The 19,539-nt window shown below is 42.0% G+C and overlaps 1 protein-coding gene across 1 annotated transcript in view; it reads left to right on the top strand.

Annotated features, from left to right (window-relative positions):
• The window catches only part of CLIC4 (chloride intracellular channel 4), an 81,045-nt gene extending 70,400 nt beyond the window's left edge, over positions 1-10,645 (top strand). The window contains exons 5-6 of the mRNA XM_069575021.1: positions 5,565-5,746; positions 7,070-10,645. Coding sequence (XP_069431122.1) covers positions 5,565-5,746; positions 7,070-7,234 — 347 coding nt within the window. The 3' untranslated portion in view covers positions 7,235-10,645. The remainder of the gene's footprint in view (positions 1-5,564; positions 5,747-7,069) is intronic.
• The last annotated feature ends 8,894 nt before the right edge of the window (positions 10,646-19,539 follow it).

The raw sequence follows: 19,539 nt of genomic DNA, 5'->3' as shown, positions 1-19,539 counted from the left end.
ATTGAAGTTGTGTTGAACCCATAGCTCATTCAAAAGTTCAACAGTTTGTGTGTGTGTGTGTGTGTGCGTGCGTGCGTGCTTACACGCATGTAAATTAACATGCTAATTCTACAGTTTATTAGGGAAATGTAAGCCAGGAATAGCCAAGATGATCTTGAAGAAAGATGTGTTTGAAAACTTATACTGCCTGATGTCAGGATGTGTTGTAAAGGTACAGTAGCTAAAACAGTGTGGTATTAACGAAGGATAGACAAATAGAACAACAAAACAGAATAAAGAGTCAGAAAACATTCCTCTATACACAATCAATTCTAAGTGGATTAGAGATATAAATATACTTGGTAAAATATCTTCCAGAAGATAATGGAGAATAGCTTCATAATTTGGGTTTAGATAAACCAAGGCAAACCATTCAATATCACAGTAATCCAAGTCTATGCCTCAGCCAGTAATGCTGAAGAAGCTGAAGGTGAACGGTTCTGTGAGGACCTTCTAGAACTAACACCAAAAAAAGATGTCGTTTTCATCATAGGGGACTGGAATACAAAAGTTGGAAGTCAAGAGATTCCTGGAATAACAGGCAAGTTTGGCCTTAGCCTTTGCCCTGCTTCATTTTGTATTCTAACAGTTTTGCCAACAGAACACACTAGTCATAGCAAGCACCCTCTTCCAACAACACAAGAGATGACTCTACACATGGACATCACCAGATGGTCAACACCGAAATCAGATTGATTATATTCTTTGTAGCTGAAGATGGAGAAGTCTGTACAGTCAGCAAAAACAAGACCAGGAGCTGATTGTGGCTCAGATCATGAACTCCTTAATGCCAAATTGAGACTTAGTGGTTCTCAGGTATGACCTAAATCAAATCCCTTATGATTGATTATACAGTTCAGTTCAGTTCAGTTCAGTCGCTCAGTTGTGTCTGACTCTTTGCGACCCCATGAATCACAGCACGCCAGGCCTCCCTGTCCATCACCAGCTCCCAGAGCTCACTCAAACTCACGTCCATCTAGTCGGTGATGCCATCCAGCCATCTCATCCCCTGTCGTCCCTTTCTCCTCCTGCCCCCAATCCCTCCCAGCATCAGAGTCTTTTCCAGTGAGTCAACTCTTCACATGAAGTGGCTGAAGTACTGGAGTTTCAGCTTTAGCATAATTCCTTCCAAAGAACACCCAGGACTGATCTCCTTTAGAATGGACTAGTTGGATCTCCTTGCAGTCCAAGGGACTCTCACGAGTCTTCTCCAACACCGCAGTTCAAAGTGACAAATAAATTCAAGGAATTAGATCTGATAGAGTGCATGAAGAACTATGGACAGAGGTTCATGACATTGTACAGGAGGCAGTGATCAAGACCACCCCCAAGAAAAAGAAATGCAAAAAGGCAAAATGGTTGTCTGAGGAGGCCTTACATATAGCTGAGAAAAGAAGAGAAGAGAAAGGCAAAGGGAAAAAGGAAAGATATACCCATTTGAATGCAAAGTTCCAAAGAATAACAAGGAGAGGGATAAGGTCTTCCTCAGTGATCAATGCAAAGAAATAGAGGAAAACAACAGAATGGGAAAGACTAGAGATCTCTTCAAGAAAATTTAGAGATACTAAAGGAACATTTCATGCAAAGTTGGGCACAATAAAGGACAAATGGTATGGACGTAACAGAAGCAGAAGATATTAAGAAAAGGTGGCAAGAATACACAGAAATATCATAATGACCCAGATGACCTTGATGATCACTCACCTAGAGCCAGACATCCTGGAACGTGAAGTCAAGTGGGCCTTAGGAAGCATCACTACAAATGAAGCTAGTGGAGGTGATGGAATTCCAGTTGAGCTATTTCAAATCCTGAAAGATGATGCTGTGAAAGTGCTGCACTCAATATGCCAGCAAATTTGGAAAACTCAGCAGTGGCCACAGGACTGGAAAAGGTCAGTTTTCATTCCAATCCCAAGGAAATGTAATGCCAAAGAATGCTCGAACTACTGCACAGTTGCACTCATCTCACACTCTAGCAAAGTTATGCTCAAAATTCTCCAAGCCAGGCTTCAACACTATGTGAACTGTGAACTTCCAGATATTCAAGCTGGGTTTAGAAAAGGCAAAGGAGCCAGAGATCAAATTGCCATCATCCATTGGATCATTGAAAAGGCAAGAGAATTCCAGAAAAACATCTGCTTTATTGACTGTGCCAAAACATTTGACTGTGTGGATCACAACAAACTGGAAAATTCTGAAAGAGATGATAATACCAGAGCACCGTACCTGCCTCCTGAGAAATCTGTATGCAGGTCAGGAAGCAACAGTTAGAACTGGACATGGAACAATGGACTGGTTCCAAATCGGGAAAGGAGTACATCACGGATGTATATTGTCACCCTGCTAATTTAACTTATATGCAGAGTACATCATGCAAAATGCCAGGCTGGATGAAGCACAAGCTGGAATCAAGATTGCTGGGAGAAATATCAATAACCTCAGATGTGCAGATGACACTACCCTTATGGCAGAAAGCAAAGAGGAATTGAAGAGCTTCTTGATGAAAGTGAAAGAGGAGAGTGAAAAAGTTGGCTTAAAGCCTAACATTCAGAAAACTAAAATCATGGCATCTGGTCCCATCACTTCATGGCAAATGGATGGGGAACAATGAAAACAGTGACAGACTTTTTTATTTTTCGAGGCTCTAAAATCACTGCAGATGGTGACTGCGGCCATGAAATTAAAAGACGCTTGCTCCTTGGAAGAAAAGTTATGACCAACCTAGACAGCATATTAAAAAGCAGAGACATTACTTTGCCAACAAAGGTCCGTCTAGTCAAAGCTATGGTTTTTCCAGTAGTCATGTATGGATGTGAGAGTTGGACCATAAAGAAAGCTGAGTGCCAAGGAATTGATGCTTTTGAACAGTGGTTTTGTAGAAGACTCTTGAGAGTCCCTTGGACGGCAAGGAGATCCAACTAGTCCATCCTAAAGAAAATCAGTCCTGAATATTCATTGGAATGACTGATGCTGAAGCTGAAACTCCAGTACTTTGGTCACCTGATGCAAAGGGCTGACTCATTGGTAAAGACCCTGATGCTGGGAAAGACTGAAGCCAGGAGGAGAAGGGGCTGACAGAGGATGAGATGATTGGATGGCATCACCAACTCGATGGACATGAGTTTGAGTAAACTCCGGGAGTTGGTGATGGACAGAGAGGCCTGGTGCGCTGCAGCCCATGGGGTCGTAAAGAGTCAGACACGACTGAGCAGCTGAACTGAACAAAAGGTTTCTTAAGCTGAACACAAAGTACTGATCATAAAAGAAAAAAATAAATGGGACTACATTAGGTTTAGTAATTTATGTTCATCAGAAGTCATCATTAAGCAAGTGAAATGCAAGAAGGAATGTATAATACATGTAAGCACAAAGAATTTGCATCTGCAGTATGTAAAAAAACTGCAAGTCAGTACAACAGATAGTCCAAGAGAAAAATGAGCAAACAGCACTGTACAAAAAGAGGATATCCAAAGAGGCAATAAAGAGGAAAAGATTAAAACCGAATCTGTCATCCTCAAAAAGGGTTAAAATTAAAGAGACTGTACCAGATGTTGAAGATGTGAAGTCACTGGAACGTCCATACCTGCTGCTTGCTGTGCTGAACTTGGAAAACTGATCAATTTCTACTAAAATTGGAGACACGTATACCCTATAACCTACACCTCCACTTAAAAAAGCTGAAGGGACTTCCCTGGTGGTCCATTGGCTAAGACTCCACACTCCCACTGAAGGGATCACCCCGAGAGTCTTTTGTTGATCAGCTTCTCTATACTACTTTCATTTTCCCAGGTATAAACTCAAGAGAGTAGGGACATTTTATGTTTTATTCAGTAGTGAATTTAACGACGCTTAGAACAAAACTTGGCGTGTACTAGGGCTTCAATTTGTATTTTGTTGAATACTTCTATCCTTCTTTTTCCATCTTCAGCTTGGTTTCCAAGCTCAGAAGGTTTTTATCTCTTATGTACTTCTAAAACCCTTTTTATACATACAGCCCTCTACCTAAGATTACTATCTATTGTCTGGACTACTTTGAAGGGATCAAGGGATGAGTTGAGGGGAGCAGTCTGGAACAAGTGTTGTGTTTGGATGTTTATGTTGCTGGTGAAATATCTTAATATATAGCATGTAAAGCTTTGCCTTTTTCTGTAATGGATCCAACTTTATTCAAACTTATAAGTAATACGGAGTGTCACCTCATGATTTTAACACTCTTATGGCAAGTACATGTACTGTACTCATCGTTGTGAACTCATCTATTCTGGGAGTGGGAGATAAAGCTGGTTTGAGAAGATAAAAGGCAAAAAAAAAATTTTTTTTTAAGGGATAACCGAGGGTCTGTCTTCGTTGCTTCATACCCATTCTAATGGTGTTCCCATCCCCTCTTTGCTAAGGGTCACCGACCTTGACTTTCTAGATATACAGAGTGGCTGCATTCTACTACTCTCTGAATTATAATAATTTTAGCATCTTAATCTATTTTGCGGGCTTCCTTGATGGCTCATCGGTAAAGAATCCACCTGCCAGTGCAGGGTATGTAGGTTTGACCCCGGGTCAGGAAGATCCTCTGTAGAAGGAAATGGTAACCCACTCCATTACTCTTGCCTGGTAAGGCCCATGGACAGAAGAGCCTGGTGGGCTACAGTCCACAGGGTTGCAAAGAGTCAGATCCGACTTAGTGAGCAGACAACAACAAAATCTATTTTGCTGAAAGTGAAGTTGCTCAGTCGTGTCCGACTCTTTGCGACCCCATAGACTGTAACCCACCAGGCTCCTCCATCCATGGGATTTTCCAGGCAAGAGTACTGGAGTGGGGTGCCATTGCCTTCTACAGAGGATCTTCCCGACCCAGGGATCGAACCCGGGTCTCCTGCCTTGCAGGCAGACACTTTACCGTCTGAGCCACCGGGGAGACCTGAAGAGGGCTCCAGTTCAGTATTGTAGATTGAACTCTAATCTGACATCTGTTTTTCATATTATTATAAGATAGTGTTGTTTTTGGTTTCTTGTGTATATTAAGGCAGTGCAGAAACTTCAGGCTTTTCTACTTGAATTGGTGTTTCTTAACACATTTCATGGATAGAAATCCAAATATTTTTATAGGAGCAAGATTTAAAATTGAGGGCAAGAATCTCTGTCTCAGCAAGACTTTCTTCCCTATATTTGAAATAATAGGTTTGTCTTTTCTCACCCATTTTTTTTTTTGTTGTTTTATTTTCTGGTTTAGATATCAACTGTGTTGGGCCATGATGCGTTTGTATATGGGACGTTTAGTTATTAACAAATATTTACAGATGACACTATCTGAAATCATCATACTTGCTTTTATATTTATCTGTAGTTTTACCTGTAAATTTGTCTCATCTCTTCCCCCCAAGTGAATAAATAAGCTCCAGGAGAGTAGGAACCTTGTCTGTTTTGTACCCCAGTGTCAGAGAGACCAGTTACTGACTGAAGGAGTAACACTTCTAGACTTTGGGGGTTGGGTGGTTTTCCTTCTTACAGCATTTCCATTTTTCTTTCAGCTTTGGAGCGGGGTCTCTTGAAAACACTGCAGAAACTAGATGAATATCTGAATTCTCCCCTCCCTGATGAAATTGATGAGAATAGTATGGAGGACATTAAGTTTTCCACACGTAAATTTCTGGATGGCAATGAAATGACACTAGCTGACTGCAACCTGCTGCCCAAGCTGCACATTGTCAAGGTAGGCCTGCAGGATGTGGGGTCACATTGCTATTAAACCTGATACCTTTTTACGAAGACAGGACTCCCCCTGTGTGTAAAACTTGGCTGATATTCCGACACTCACTATTTAGAACCTCCAAACAGTGTAACTTAATGTTGTCTAGGCAATAGGTGAAACACCCTAAGGTGTATTAAATGGAAAATTGTGTATTAAAATCAATGCCTATGAGAAATGGAAATTTTTTTTTCTATGACTGCATAAAAATTCAAGATAACTTTAAAGTGCTTGCTATACTTCCATACAGCATCAAACTTTGTTCTTTGATCACCTGGCTTTTTCTTTTCAAGGCAGAAAATATTTATTGAGCGTTTATTGTGTGACTACATTTGCTGGGTTTCCCAGGTAACACTGGTGGGGAGACATAAGAGACCTGGGTTCGATCCCCGAGTTGGGAAGATCCCCTGGAGGAGGGCATGGCAACCCACTCCAGTATTCTTGCCTGGAGAATCCTATGGACAGAGGAGCCTGGCGGGCTGTGGTCCAGAGGGTCGAAAGGAGTCAGACTCCTGAGCGACTAACACAAGTGACAGTGTGTGAAACTCTATGTTGTGCACTAAAGATCAAGGTCAAGAACAACAGATCTCGACTAGTGTGTATGTTTGCAGCGGTATCTTTTTCGATCCATCTCTCAGAATAATGGAAATAAAACAAGAATAAACAAATGGGATCTACCTAAACTAAAAAACTTTTGCATAGCAAAGGAAACAAAGTGAAAAAACAACCCACAGATTGGGAGAAAATATTTGCAAACGATGTGACTGGCAGGAGATTAGTCTCCACAATTTACAAACATCTCATGATTTTTAACAACATCAAAACAACCCAGTCAAAAAATGGGCCGAAGACCTAAACTAGTGTGTATGTTTTAAAGTATTTATCCAGTGATTACACGTGACTGTTTCTCTTGTTGGTAGAGGCAGGCGTTTGCAGTCACCACCACACTTCGGAGTCTCTGGTGTAGTTTGCGGTCCTTATCATTATTTTAAATGTCTAGTTATAATGAAGGGGACAGACTTCAAGTAGAGGCAGTTTTGAGAGGTTCACGGAGTTAATTTGCCCTAAAATCAGAAGACATAAGAGACCTGGGTTCGATCCCTGAGTTGGGAAGATCCCCCAGAGGAGGGCATGGCAACCCACTCCAGTATTCTTGCCTGGAGAATCCTATGGACAGAGGAGCCTGGCGGGCTGTGGTCCAGAGGGTCGAAAGGAGTCGGACTCCTGAGCGACTGGTTTATAAGACATGGCATATAAACACTAACTTCTGACCCCTTTGTATTTCAGGTGGTGGCGAAAAAATACCGCAACTTCGACATTCCAAAAGGAATGACTGGCATCTGGAGATACCTGAGTAACGCCTATAGTAGGGATGAGTTCACCAACACCTGCCCCAGTGACAAGGAGGTGGAGATAGCATACAGTGATGTAGCCAAGAGACTTACCAAATAAAAGAGCACTTGCGAGAGAAACGTCTTCACATCTTCCCCTGACTAAGAACATACTTTTCCTAACAGACTGCTCCTCTTCCTAGAAAGTAGAAACTTTATTTGGCACGAACATGCAGTTATTCCAGATTAGGATAAAGGATAGAAAAGGTATAGTAGCTGTCTTGAAATATATATACTCCTAAGCAGTATTATTTTAAAATTCCTTTACCCTGCCTGTGTCCCCTAGCCCACATCCTCTTCTCCTCCAATTTGGAGCACTCCCATCACAAACTTTCACTTTAACGGTAGTTTAAAGGCAGTTTGCCATCTCTCTGGAACCTTCATCACTGGAGTCCATTCACTGTGTATCGATGACAGAACTTTTGAGGTGCACTGTTCAACTGTTAAAATAGTAACCGTAAAAAAAATAAATAGTAACCATGTCCCCTTCAGTCAGGCCCAAACTGGTGCATAATGCATGGTACAAGGAATATTTATGTAGTTTTGGAATTTTATAATAATTAGTAAGAGTATATGAAAGGATTGCTACTGTATCAAAATATTCTATTTCAATTTAGTCTATCCTGGATATGTACTAAAGGATGTTACCACCTGAGAAGAGTGCTTTCTACCGAAAGTCAGTGCAGATTTTGTTATTTTACTTTGTACTTGGATTTTTACTTTTGCCTAAAAGCATTTTTCTTTCATATTAATGATGACATCTGACACTATTTAGAAGCTGAAAGTTTAGAGGGAAGGATGGTATTTTAAAATCTTCTCAAGCATATTATGAATATAAGAGAAACCAATGGGCACCTGATACACTCAGTCTAAATATGTTACCGGTTATATGTATTTTGTCCAGTGCCATTCATTTGGAACATTATTGCTTTCTTCCTGAATTTTAAAGTGCTCTTTTTTAAGTTAAGCATCAGCCTTGCTGTCTGTAGATCTTCTGAGCAACATTACGTAAACTGATACTTCGTTCATTTAGCTCTAGCAGTACAGTGATTAGTAATGTATGTAAAAGTTAACCTAAGGAGTATAGCATGGGTTTGTCAACATACCAAGTAGAGTTTTGTTTATAAAGCATATTTAATGTGGATAATCTAAAGAGTATAGTATACATCCTATATTAAAAACAAGATAAAACAGGTTATTATTCCACCCCATTTACTGTTAGACTTCAGGCAGAGGATGGTTCACTCCTTTTGGACTAAATTATAGTTGTGATGGTGACTTAATATTTACTGCAGTTTTGCCTAATCTCAATCATTGCGTTTCCTTCAATTAAATTTTTCTGAAGCTACGTTGAGGAATAGCACTCTGCATGTTTGTTTCTTAAACTGAAGTCCTAAACCAGGAATTTTTTGTGTTGTAACAAGGGAGGATAAACTTGATGAAAATAAAAGTTTGCTTAGTATTTATTCACTTAAAAAAGAAAAAAATGACTTTCTGTGTACTACTCCAAAGACTGGTTGTGACTATAGTAATGTTTTTGATCATTTTTATACCTAACTTGTTTAAGAAGTACTATTTCTCATAGGCTGTTTTTGGAAATTTTAAGTATATTGCTTTAAAATAGCAATGTTTTTTCCCTATGATATGCTAACATTTAGTAAACACTGGCTTTATGGAAGCAGCCTGATTTTTTATAAGCATTATGCATTTATTTAAATCTATCAGTAATTAGCTTGGTGTAGAAAGATAAGAAAAACTCCATATTGTATCCATTTGGCTCAGGGAGATTTCTTTGCTTTACCTTTTTCAGAACTCCTTATTGCTGAACAAAGTTAGGGTACCCACCATTTTGTAATAAAGTATTGGATGATGACTTATCTTGTTCCAGGAAGAAGCACTGTCAGGTTATATGTTGAGAAAGTCTATGGCAGCAGCTTCCGTGGGTGAATTGTGCCACCTCTGCACCAGTACACAGACAGCCATCTTCACTTTTCACTTACTTTTATAATAGGACTAACTTGGTGTCAGTTATTGAATCTTGCCTCATAGCTTAAAGCATAATTCAGGCAAAGTAGGGCGTCTGTTTCAAGTGAATGGTGGACTAAGTGATGCAGAGTAGAGGGATAATGAGGAAAGCTACAGTCCTCAAAACAGGGATGAAAAACACATTCTGAAATTCAGTTGTGAAGAGTTTGCCACTTTGGATATTTATTCTCTTCTTCTTTTTAAAAAATGTACCCCATGATTACACTTGGCTGTCTCTCTAGATATCCAAGGAAGGGAGGGTCTTTCTGTTATAATTTTGATGAGGGCAGAGTTGTGTTTCTGTAGAAAGACAGATCTTATTACTTTATCAGGAAAGTTAGTCAGATGAGATTGAGATTGGCAAATGGACAAAAGCTGGTAAAAAAAGATGATCCTAGAACATACCTTTTTTACCCCATCTTACATTTGTGAAAAAATCATAGCTTATAATCTTGGGAGATTTGGGACATGAAAAATTTTCATGGTAGTTCATGTATGGGTTGATGTAATAGAAATAATCTGATACTATTTCTACAACTACTGAATCATTCCTCCCTTCATTTAAACCCCTTTTGTTTCACTTAAGATAAGAGTCTGAATGGAATATCTTATAGTTTCCAAGGGATTCTGAGAAATTTTTCTGTTCAACATTTGGAAGGCTGTCTACTATTTCAGTTGATATAAATTCCCCCTTAAAAAAAAACAAACAGATGTGGACTTTCTGTATAGTTCTGTTATTTTCTTTTACCAAGATTGTTAACTTTTGTGATAAAATCCATGCAAGCTTTTATTTCTTGGTGACCTCGGCTTATACAACTATCTTTAAACCCTTGAGCAATCTGTATACAATGAAGAGGTTTCTGACATTTACTCTTACACTGATTTGTTTGACTTTAGAATTTAGGCACATTTACTTCTGTTGTTTGAATCTCTTTAGAGCTGCGTGTAGATAGCTTTTATTTCTGTGCATTTAAAATAATCCATTTAGAAAATACGTGGTAAAAATGAGAAGAAATAGAAATGTATTTTTTCATGAACATTTTGATACACATTTCATCAAATTTATTGATTAACCAATTTCTTACACTGGTTATAATCAGTATTTGATTCAAAGAGAGGGAAGCATTCATTATTATACTGTATCATCATTTTTATTCCATCCTTTACAAATTACCAAGGTTGGGGCTGTCAAAATCATACTTTTATTATGGAAAAAAATTTCAACTCCCCCAAATCATAATGTTGAACAGAATTGAAGTATTTTTTTTAATTACTTGAAAAGGAAAATGAAAGCTTATTATAGAATGCTTGTATTTTCTTTTCTCTCTCTGGAACCAGTATATTGCTGGCAGCTATTGTATTAAAAAAATAAAGTATATTTTCACTATCATAAAAGGTTCTTTTTTCCCCCCCTCATGAAAATAAATAACAATTTGGGGTAAAAGTGTTTGAGACTATCTGTGTTTTTCTTGAGGGGGCGGTTCAGCCCATTTAATAGATTAAAGGGAAAAACCATACGATCATCTCAGTAGGTGCATAAAATAACTTACAAAAACTTTCACGGTACCCATTCTTAGCAAAACGGGATCAAAGATTAACCTTTTTTTAACCCAATAAAGACATCTGCCAAAAACCTACAGCAAATTTCATAAATAAATGTGAAACAAGCCCTCATTAAAGTCAAGCAGAATACGATTGCCTTCTATCACAGCTATTACTCAGCTGTTTTACATAACTACTGTATTAGAGGTACCCTACACCAGTGCAGTAAAATGTAAAAGGAATAAGGAATGGAAAAAGATGGACCAAATGACTTCTCCTTTGTAGATGATACAGATACAAAAAAGAAATTCAAAGTAACCTAATCGAAATAATAAAATTCAGTTGCTTACTGGATGCAAGATTGAACTATATACTAACATTAACCACATTAAAAATAAATAGATAACATTCATTTCTTCTGGAAGAAAACTGGGTCACAGAAAAATGGATGAAAATTGTCAGTGTTACTTTTTTGAGCTTTTGGAAATTTGTGCCATAAATACATTACCTATTCTTTTTAAAAAGTACTTTAAAAGATCATCTCTAAGGTATTTGGGATAAAACCTGATGAAGTATGTGCAATTCCTTAATGGAGAAAAGTACAAAATATTAAAGGACCTAAAAGAAACCTCCTCAATGGATAGGTATACCATGTTCGTGGATGGAGAATGTAAAAGTTATAAGAATTTCAGTTAAGTAATTTATAAATTCAATATATTTTCCCAACAAAATCCTAAGAGCGTGTTTTTTGGGGGGGGGCTGGTGGGGAACACAGATAAATGGATTTAAAACATTCATGTGGAAGAAGTATGCTCTCCAAATAGCCAACATATATCTGGAAGGAGAGGGAAAGAAAGGAAACTTGCTTGTCAGGATATAAAGTCTTAAAAGCTTAATATAATTGATGAGTATTAGGTCACATCAACACAACACTCCTGCTGCAACTACCAGAAAAAAACTGGTTTAAAATACCAAAAATTCAGTACTGCTTTTAAACATCAGAAAACTAGGGAGGCAATAAGGACTAAATGAATTGGGTTTCAGAGGAGGAAGCCTTTCTGAGGTAAACTGATGGTCTGGCCACTTTTTCCTTAGGGAGCTTTTGCTGATTCTGGGCCAGGAACTGAAGACTGGGTTTAGCCCATGCAGAGGGGCGCTACTGGGTAAAAGAAGATATAAGGTCCCTGGTGATGACACACTGGGAACCTGAGACACCCTAAATAAGTGACTGGTTTTCTCCCAGGATATTTGCTGAATTCCAGAGCTCTACATGCCATGCTGGAAGCCACCAGAAGCCCAGGGCCACTGAAAGGCAGAGCAAAACGTCCCACAGCGACACAGTACTTAGACAAAATTTCACTCAAAGGTGGGCTTACCGGAAACAACAGCTGTAACTTAGTGGTTGCCTGTTACTAGGGTTGGGAGTTCACAAAGAGACACGACTGAGCGAGTGAACAACAGGGTTGGGAGTGGGAATTGACCGCAAGCAGACCTGAGAGGTCTGTTTTAAATACAGATTGTAGATGAGGGTCTAGTATCCAGAATATATAGAGAATTGTTAAAACTCAATAATAAAAAGACAACCCAGCTGGGGACTTTGCTGGCAGTCCAGTGGTTAGGACTCTGCTTCCACCGCAGGGGACATGGATTCAGTCCCTGGTGAGGGAACTTAAGATCCCTGCACTCCATGTTGTGTAGCCAGACAAAACCCCACAACCCAACCAAAAAATGAACAAGGGTTTAAATGTACATTTCTCCAAAGAAGATCTCCAGATGACCAATAAACACCTAGAAGCTTAACATTATTAGTCGTTCAGTTCAGTTCAGTCGCTCAGTCGTGTCCGACTCTGCGACCCCATGAATCGAAGCACACCAGGCCTCCCTGTCCATCACCAACTCCCGGAGTTCACTCAGACTCGCATCCATTGAGTCAGTGATGCCATCCAGCCATCTCATCCTCTGCTGTCCCCTTCTCCTCCTGCCCCCAATCCCTCCCAGCATCAGGGTCTTTTCCAATGAGTCAACTCTTCACATGAAGTGGCCCAAGTACTGGAGTTTCAGCTTTAGCATCATTCCTTCCAAAGAAATCCCAGGGCTGATCTCCTTCAGAATGGACTGGTTGGATCTCCTTGCAGTCCAAGGGACTCTCAAGAGTCTTCTCCAACACCACAGTTCAAAAGCATCAATTCTTCGGCGCTCAGCCTTCTTCACAGTCCAACTCTCACATCCATACATGACCACTGGAAAAACCATAGCCTTGACTAGATGGACCTTAGTCGGCAAAGTAATGTCTCTGCTTTTCAATATACTATCTAGGTTGCTCATAACTTTTCTTCCAAGGAGTAAGCATCTTTTAATTTCATGGCTGCAGTCACCATCTGCAGTGATTTTGGAGCCCCCCAAAATAAAGTCTGACACTGTTTCCACTGTTTCCCCATCTATTTGCCATGAAGTGATGGGACCGGATGCCATGATCTTCGTTTTCTGAATGTCGAGCTTTAGGCCAACTTTTTCACTCTCCTCTTTCACTTTCATCAAGAGGGTTTTTAGTTCCTCTTCACTTTCTGCCATAAGGGTGATGTCATCTGCATATCTGAGGTTATTGATATTTCTCCCAGCAATCTTGATTCCAGCTTGTGTTTCTTCCAGTCCAGTGTTTCTCATGATGTACTCTGCATATAAGTTAAATAAGCAGGGTGACAATATACAGTCTTGACATACTCCTTTTCCTATTTGAAACCAGTCTGTTGTTCCATGTCCAGTTCTAACTGTTGCTTCCTGACCTGCATATAGGTTTCTCAAGAGGCAGGTCAGGTGGTCTGGTATTCCCATGTCTTTCAGAATTTTCCACAGTTTATTGTGATCCACACAGTCGAAGCCTTTGGCATAGTCAATAAAGCAGAAATAGATGTTTTTCTGGGGAAATGTAAATAACAAACCATAAAAAACACCCTTTAAGATGGCTATAATCAAGAAGACAGACCATCAGTGTTTGCAGTGATGTGGATAAATTAGAACACATGCATACATTGCTGGTACAGCCACTTTGGCAGATCCTCAAAAAGCTAAGCATAGAACTAGTAATACCCAGCAACTCCACCCCTAGGTTTATAACCAGGAGAAATAATGCTCATGGCCTGGTTTTTCATAGTAGCCTCAAATGGAAGCAAATAGCCATCAACCAGTGACTGGATAAAATATCCATATAATGGAATACCATTTGGCCATTAAAAAAATACTGATACAACCTACAATGTGAACCTTGAAAACATGCTCAGTGAAAGAAGCCAGACACAAAAAGGCTACATATTATATGGTTCCATTTATATGAAATGGCCAGCATAGACAAATCTATAGAGACAGTAAATTAATGGTTGCTAAGAGCTGGGGAAGGACAGGATGGGAAGTAACTGCTAGTGAGTAAAGGTTTCTTTTTGGAGTGATGAATTTTCTGAAATCAGCTAATAGTGATGATTGCACAACTTTGTGAATATACTAAAACCCACTGAGTTGTATACTTTTGAAGGTAAACTTCATGATATATGAATTATATCTCAGTTTTTAAAAGTTACAAGGGGGCCATTCTGCCTGCTTAAAAGTTTTGGATAAACAGTGTATAGACAGGTTGATTGGCAAAGCTAGTGATGTCTATTTCCTTTGTATTTGACTTAAATTTCGATTTCGATGTCATCCAGAATATATTCTTAAAGAAGAAAGAGGGGGGAATTGTGCTAGTCGCTGCCCAACTTAATAAATTTACTAAAAAAATTTAATTTTGTTTGCCTAAAATGGGTGAATTCTACAGTTTGTAAGTGAAACCTCAGTAAAGCTATTTGAAAAAAATATTGCAATAACAGTTCAAATCTGAAATTAAGAACTATGTGGGTTTAACAGCAGAGTGCACGCAGCAGGAGCTCGGATTAGTGCTTGAAAATAGGCCAATAGAAAAATTCAAACGGAAGCAAAGAGTAAAAGAATGTAGAAACTAAACAAAAAACCAAGCGCACAAGAAACACGGTGAACACAGCCTAAGCATACGTGTGACTGAGGTCCCAGACATGAAAGGGAATGGGGCAGAATCAATATTTGATGAAATAATAGCTGAGAATTTTCCCAAACTGTTGACAAACTTTAACCTATAGATTCATAAAACTCAGCAAATTCGTTATGGAGTAAAAGCAAAACCAAAAGGCACACTTTTAAGAATACCTTATGCTGGAAACCAAAGACAGAAGACTCTAAAGACGGCCAGAGAGAAATATGTAACCTTTGAAGGAGCAGTGGCTAACTTTTCAGAAGAAACTTTGGAAGCCAGAATCTTAAAACTCCTGAGAAAGGTCTGCCGACTTAGAATTGCCAACTTAGTAAGAATATTCTCAAAAGCAAACTAAAGGCATTTTCAGACAGACAAAAGTTGAGAGAATTAAGCACCATCAGACATGTGCTATAAAAATACTGAAGTACTTCAGCCTAAGGAAAACGCCCCCAGGTGGTAGTATAGAACCGGAAGGAAGGATGAAGAGCAAGGAACAGAGTAAATATATAGGCAAATATGAAAGAATATTGACTTTTAAACCGCAGTAATGTCTTGAAGACATATATTGTTAAAAATATGTGATATAGAATATATAACAGCAGTTATATATTATACATGTATAATAGTGTGGAAGGGTGGAAGAAAGGGTTGTTTGTACTTGGCAAGTAGTAAAATTGCTAATTTAACAAAACCTGTAATCATAAATACTGTAATCTCGAGAAGATTAGGTATTATTAGGATAACTATAAAAATAGCTTGAAAATCTAAGCTTCAAGAGTGCATTAATACATTTATCTAAGATGCAAGAGGAAAATGGAATTTTTTAAAAATCCAGTAACTGCAAAAGGAAAAAGGACTAAAGAAACAAAGGGTAGGACTAATTGGAAAAACAGCAAAAGGTTAGCTATAAAGTCTATACCGTTAGTTATAGTCAATATAAGTGGGGTAAATAATCCAACTAAAAGGGAGTATGAAACTGTTTAATTAAAACCCAATATATGACATTTACAAGAAACAAACTTTATAAGGACACAGAAAGTTTGAAATTCACAGATGTAACAGTTATTTCATTGACCCAGCAAACAGGAAAGTGGATGTAACCATTATATTTTATTTTTTTTTATTTATTGTAATTGGGTGTAACCATTATAAAAAGCAGGCTTTGGGGCAAGGAGTATTTACCAGAGACAAAGGACATTTTACAATATGTATGCTGTTGCTAAGCTGCTGCTAAGCTGCTGCTAAGTTGCTTCAGTCTCGTCCGACTCTGTGCGACCCCATAGACGGCAGCCCACCAGGCTCCGCAGTCCCTGGGATTCTCCAGGCAAGAACGCTGGAGTGGGTTGCCATTTCTTTCTCCAATGCATGAAAGTGAAAAGTGAAAGTGAAGTCGCTCAGTCATGTCCCAACCCTTAGCGACCCCATGGACTTCAGCCTACCAGACTCCTCGGTCCATGGGCTTTTCCAAGCAAGAGGACTGGAGTGGGTTGCCATTGCAATGCCCTTTTATAATTATGAAAGTTTTATTCACTAGGAAGATACAAGACTCCTAGATTTATACTCATCTAATAACACAGCCTTGGATACATACAGCAAAAGTTAGTGAAGCTGAAAGGAGGAATAGACAAATTCACCATCATAAGATTTTTAACAGCTCTCCCACTAACAGAACAAGCAGGAAATGAACCACACACACACGCCCACATACTCAGTAAGGAATAACTCAATTAACTAATTTGACTTCATTGACATTGGAACATTACATCTGACAGCTGCAGAATGCACATTCTTTCCAGGTGCACACAGAGGTTTTATCAGGGCAGTCCATATGCTGGCCCAGAAAGCAAGCCTCCACACATGTCAAAGGAGTGGCATCATACAAAGCAAGTTCTCCCACTGCAGTGGAACCGAACAAAAATTGGCTTGGTTGCAAGACAGCAAGAGGGCTTCCCTGGGGGCTCCGTGGTAAAGTCTGTCACTTCGAGAGACACAGGTTCGACCCCTGCTGGGGGAAGATTTATTTATTTGTTTCAGCGCCCCCCCCCACCCCCCCGCCCCTCCCCCCCAACCCCCCCTCCCCCCGCTCTGCAGCGGAGCAACTAAGTGAGTCTGTGCTCTAGAGCCCAGGAACCGCAACTCTTGAAGCTTGCCTGCCACCCCCACCCTCCCCCCAGAGCCTGTGCTCCACAACAAGACAAGTCAGGGCAATGAGAAACCCTTCCACCACAACTAGAGAGTAGCCCCCCTTCTCCACAACTGGAGAAAGCCTGAGCAGCAAGGAGGATCCAGCACGGCCAAAAATAAATAAAATTTTATATATAGACAGCAAGAAAACCCCCCAAATAAGGAACCAGTTACAGCAAGTTCAACAAGCCTTCACCCTACAGTGAAATTTAAACAATTTAACAGACATATATGCACTAAGTCAGGAAGCTGTTCTAAGCACTTTTACATATATTAACTCGGTCTTCCCTACAACCTTGTGGGGTGGAGACTATGATTCCCATTTTATGAATGAGGAAACTGAAGCACAGGGAACTTGCTCAAGGTCACACAGCTAGGAAGCGACAGCAAAATCAGAGCCCCGGAGCGGTGCTCTGCAGTCTTAGAAGTGCTTCTATATTTTTCTCAGTAGGGTGGGCTTGGCCCCGACCTCTGGTCTGCCAAGGTAATGGGTTGCCAGGGTCTTCCCGGTCGCTCAAACGGGTAAGCAATCTGCCTGCAACGCAGGAGACTCGGGTTCCATCCCTGGGTCAGGAAGATCCTCTGGAGAAGGGAATGGCAGTCCGGTCTAGTATTTCTGCATGGAGACTCCCCACGGACAGAGAAGCCTGGCGGGCTTCAGCCCGTGGGGTCGCAAAGAGCTGGACACGACTGAGCGACTAAATGCTACTAGGTAAGGAGAGCCCCAGCTGGAGCAAACCTGGCCCTGGGATTCTTTCTCTGTGGTGTCTGGCAGGGAGCCGAAGACAGGATCCAGGCCCAGGCAAGCCCCGTGTCCGCCGCCGCCCCGCCCCGGGGACTTCCCCACCCAGGGCCTTTACCACCTAAGACTGGAGGCGGGAGTAGAAAGGGACGACAGAGGATGAGATGGTTGGATGGCATCACCAACTCCATGGACATGAGTTTGGGTACACTCCGGGAGCTGGCGATGGACAGGGAGGCCTGGCGTGCTGCAGTCCGTGGGGTCGCAAAGATCTGACACGACTGAGCGACTGAACTGAACCGCGGAGGAGGCGGTGGCCGCGCCCTGGTCCCCGCAGCCCGGCCGGCTCTCCGGGCCCGTCGCTCCGAACGACCGGCAGGGGGCGCAGGCTCCCCGGCCTTTCGGCCGGGCCGCCGCGCGCCCGCAGGGGCCGTGACAGCTGCAGGACCTCGTCGGTTTGGGGAGTCGGCAGCTCGGCTCAGCCGCGTCGAGGGCTTCCTTCCTCTTTTATCAGATCTGTCAGGGCTGCCGCGCTGTGAAGGCGCCTCCGGCCTCTTCCCTCCTTCCTGTGGCGAACCGACGTGCCCCGCGCCGCCGCTCATCTCCGCCCCCGCCGCCCGCCGCGGGCCCCGCGGGCCGGGCTCGCACCCTTTTCGGGGAGGAGGGCCGGGGGGTGCGGGACCCTGCTTTGAGGTCAGGTCGCCGGGGGGCTCTGGTTTGCCCCCCCTGTCCCCCGGCCCGGGGCCGCCCGCGGAGCCGCTTCTTGCAGCTCTTTGCGCACTTCTGCACGCGCTGGGCCCGCGGCGGCTGGAGGAAGCGCCTCGGAAGCGAAACTCTTGGCAGGTTCGGGGGCAGTTGGGACGCGGGGGCCGGGATGCAGCCGACGTTAAGGCCCGGGCCTCCTCCCAGCTTCGCCCTCGCGCCGGGGGCGGGCCCCCTACTCCTGGGTCCAGCTCCCGCAAGGTGCCCGGCCCGCGTGCCTCCGCGAGGGGGCTCCCCGCGCTGAACTTGACCCTGACCCCCGGGAGGACGGCCCCCGCCTGAGAGACGGCCTCGGAGGGGGGACTGTCCTCAAGGGAGGCGAGCTGCCTTTGGGACGGCCATTGGGGGCGGGGGGCGGGGGTGGGAAGAAAAAGCCAGCCACCCATTTCTGATCTCATTTCTTATAAGAAATGAACCTGCTTCCGTTCCTTCCAGTGTTTCTTCGTTCTCCGATTTCCTCAGTCAAAGAAGAATAAATGCTTTTCCTTAAACGCCATGTGCCCGACTCTTGGTGAGCCCATGGACTTGTAGCCCACCGGGCTCCTCTGTCCGTGGAATTCTCTAGGCAAGAATACTGAAGTGGGTAGTCATTCCCTCCTCCAGGGTATCTTCCCAACCCAGGGACTGAACCTAGGTCTCCCGCATTGCAGGCGGATTCTTCCCCTTCTGAGCCAACAGGGAAGCCCCTGCCAATTACCCGATTTTATATACGTATAGGTATAAATATATTTTTAATATAAGTAACTGTTTCATCTTTTCAGCTTGTCAACAGTCTCTTGGAGTATTAACCCCATTTTAAAGATAAGAAACATTGAGCATCCAGAGTTTCAGTAATTGGCCCAAGCTCATGCAGTAAAGAACGGATGGAGGCCATCCGGCTCCAGAGCCCTGGGTTCTGCGCTGTCACCTCTCCAGTGTTGGAAGGAGCTCCAGTTGGGGACACCAGAAGGCTGATTCCGTGGCACTGTGGTGGAGCAGCCCTGAGCTTCCCACTGGGCTTTTCTCGTGGCGAGTTTGGGAGTTCCTGGCTACACCATGCCCAGCTCCAGTCTCTGAAGTGCATGCAAGTGTGGAC

The sequence above is a fragment of the Ovis canadensis genome, chromosome 2 (genome assembly GCF_042477335.2).
Source record: "Ovis canadensis isolate MfBH-ARS-UI-01 breed Bighorn chromosome 2, ARS-UI_OviCan_v2, whole genome shotgun sequence".
In the NCBI taxonomy this organism is placed as follows: domain Eukaryota; kingdom Metazoa; phylum Chordata; class Mammalia; order Artiodactyla; family Bovidae; genus Ovis; species Ovis canadensis.
The sequence above is the reverse complement of the archived record's forward strand: the minus strand, read 5'-3'. Positions and strand labels throughout refer to the sequence as shown.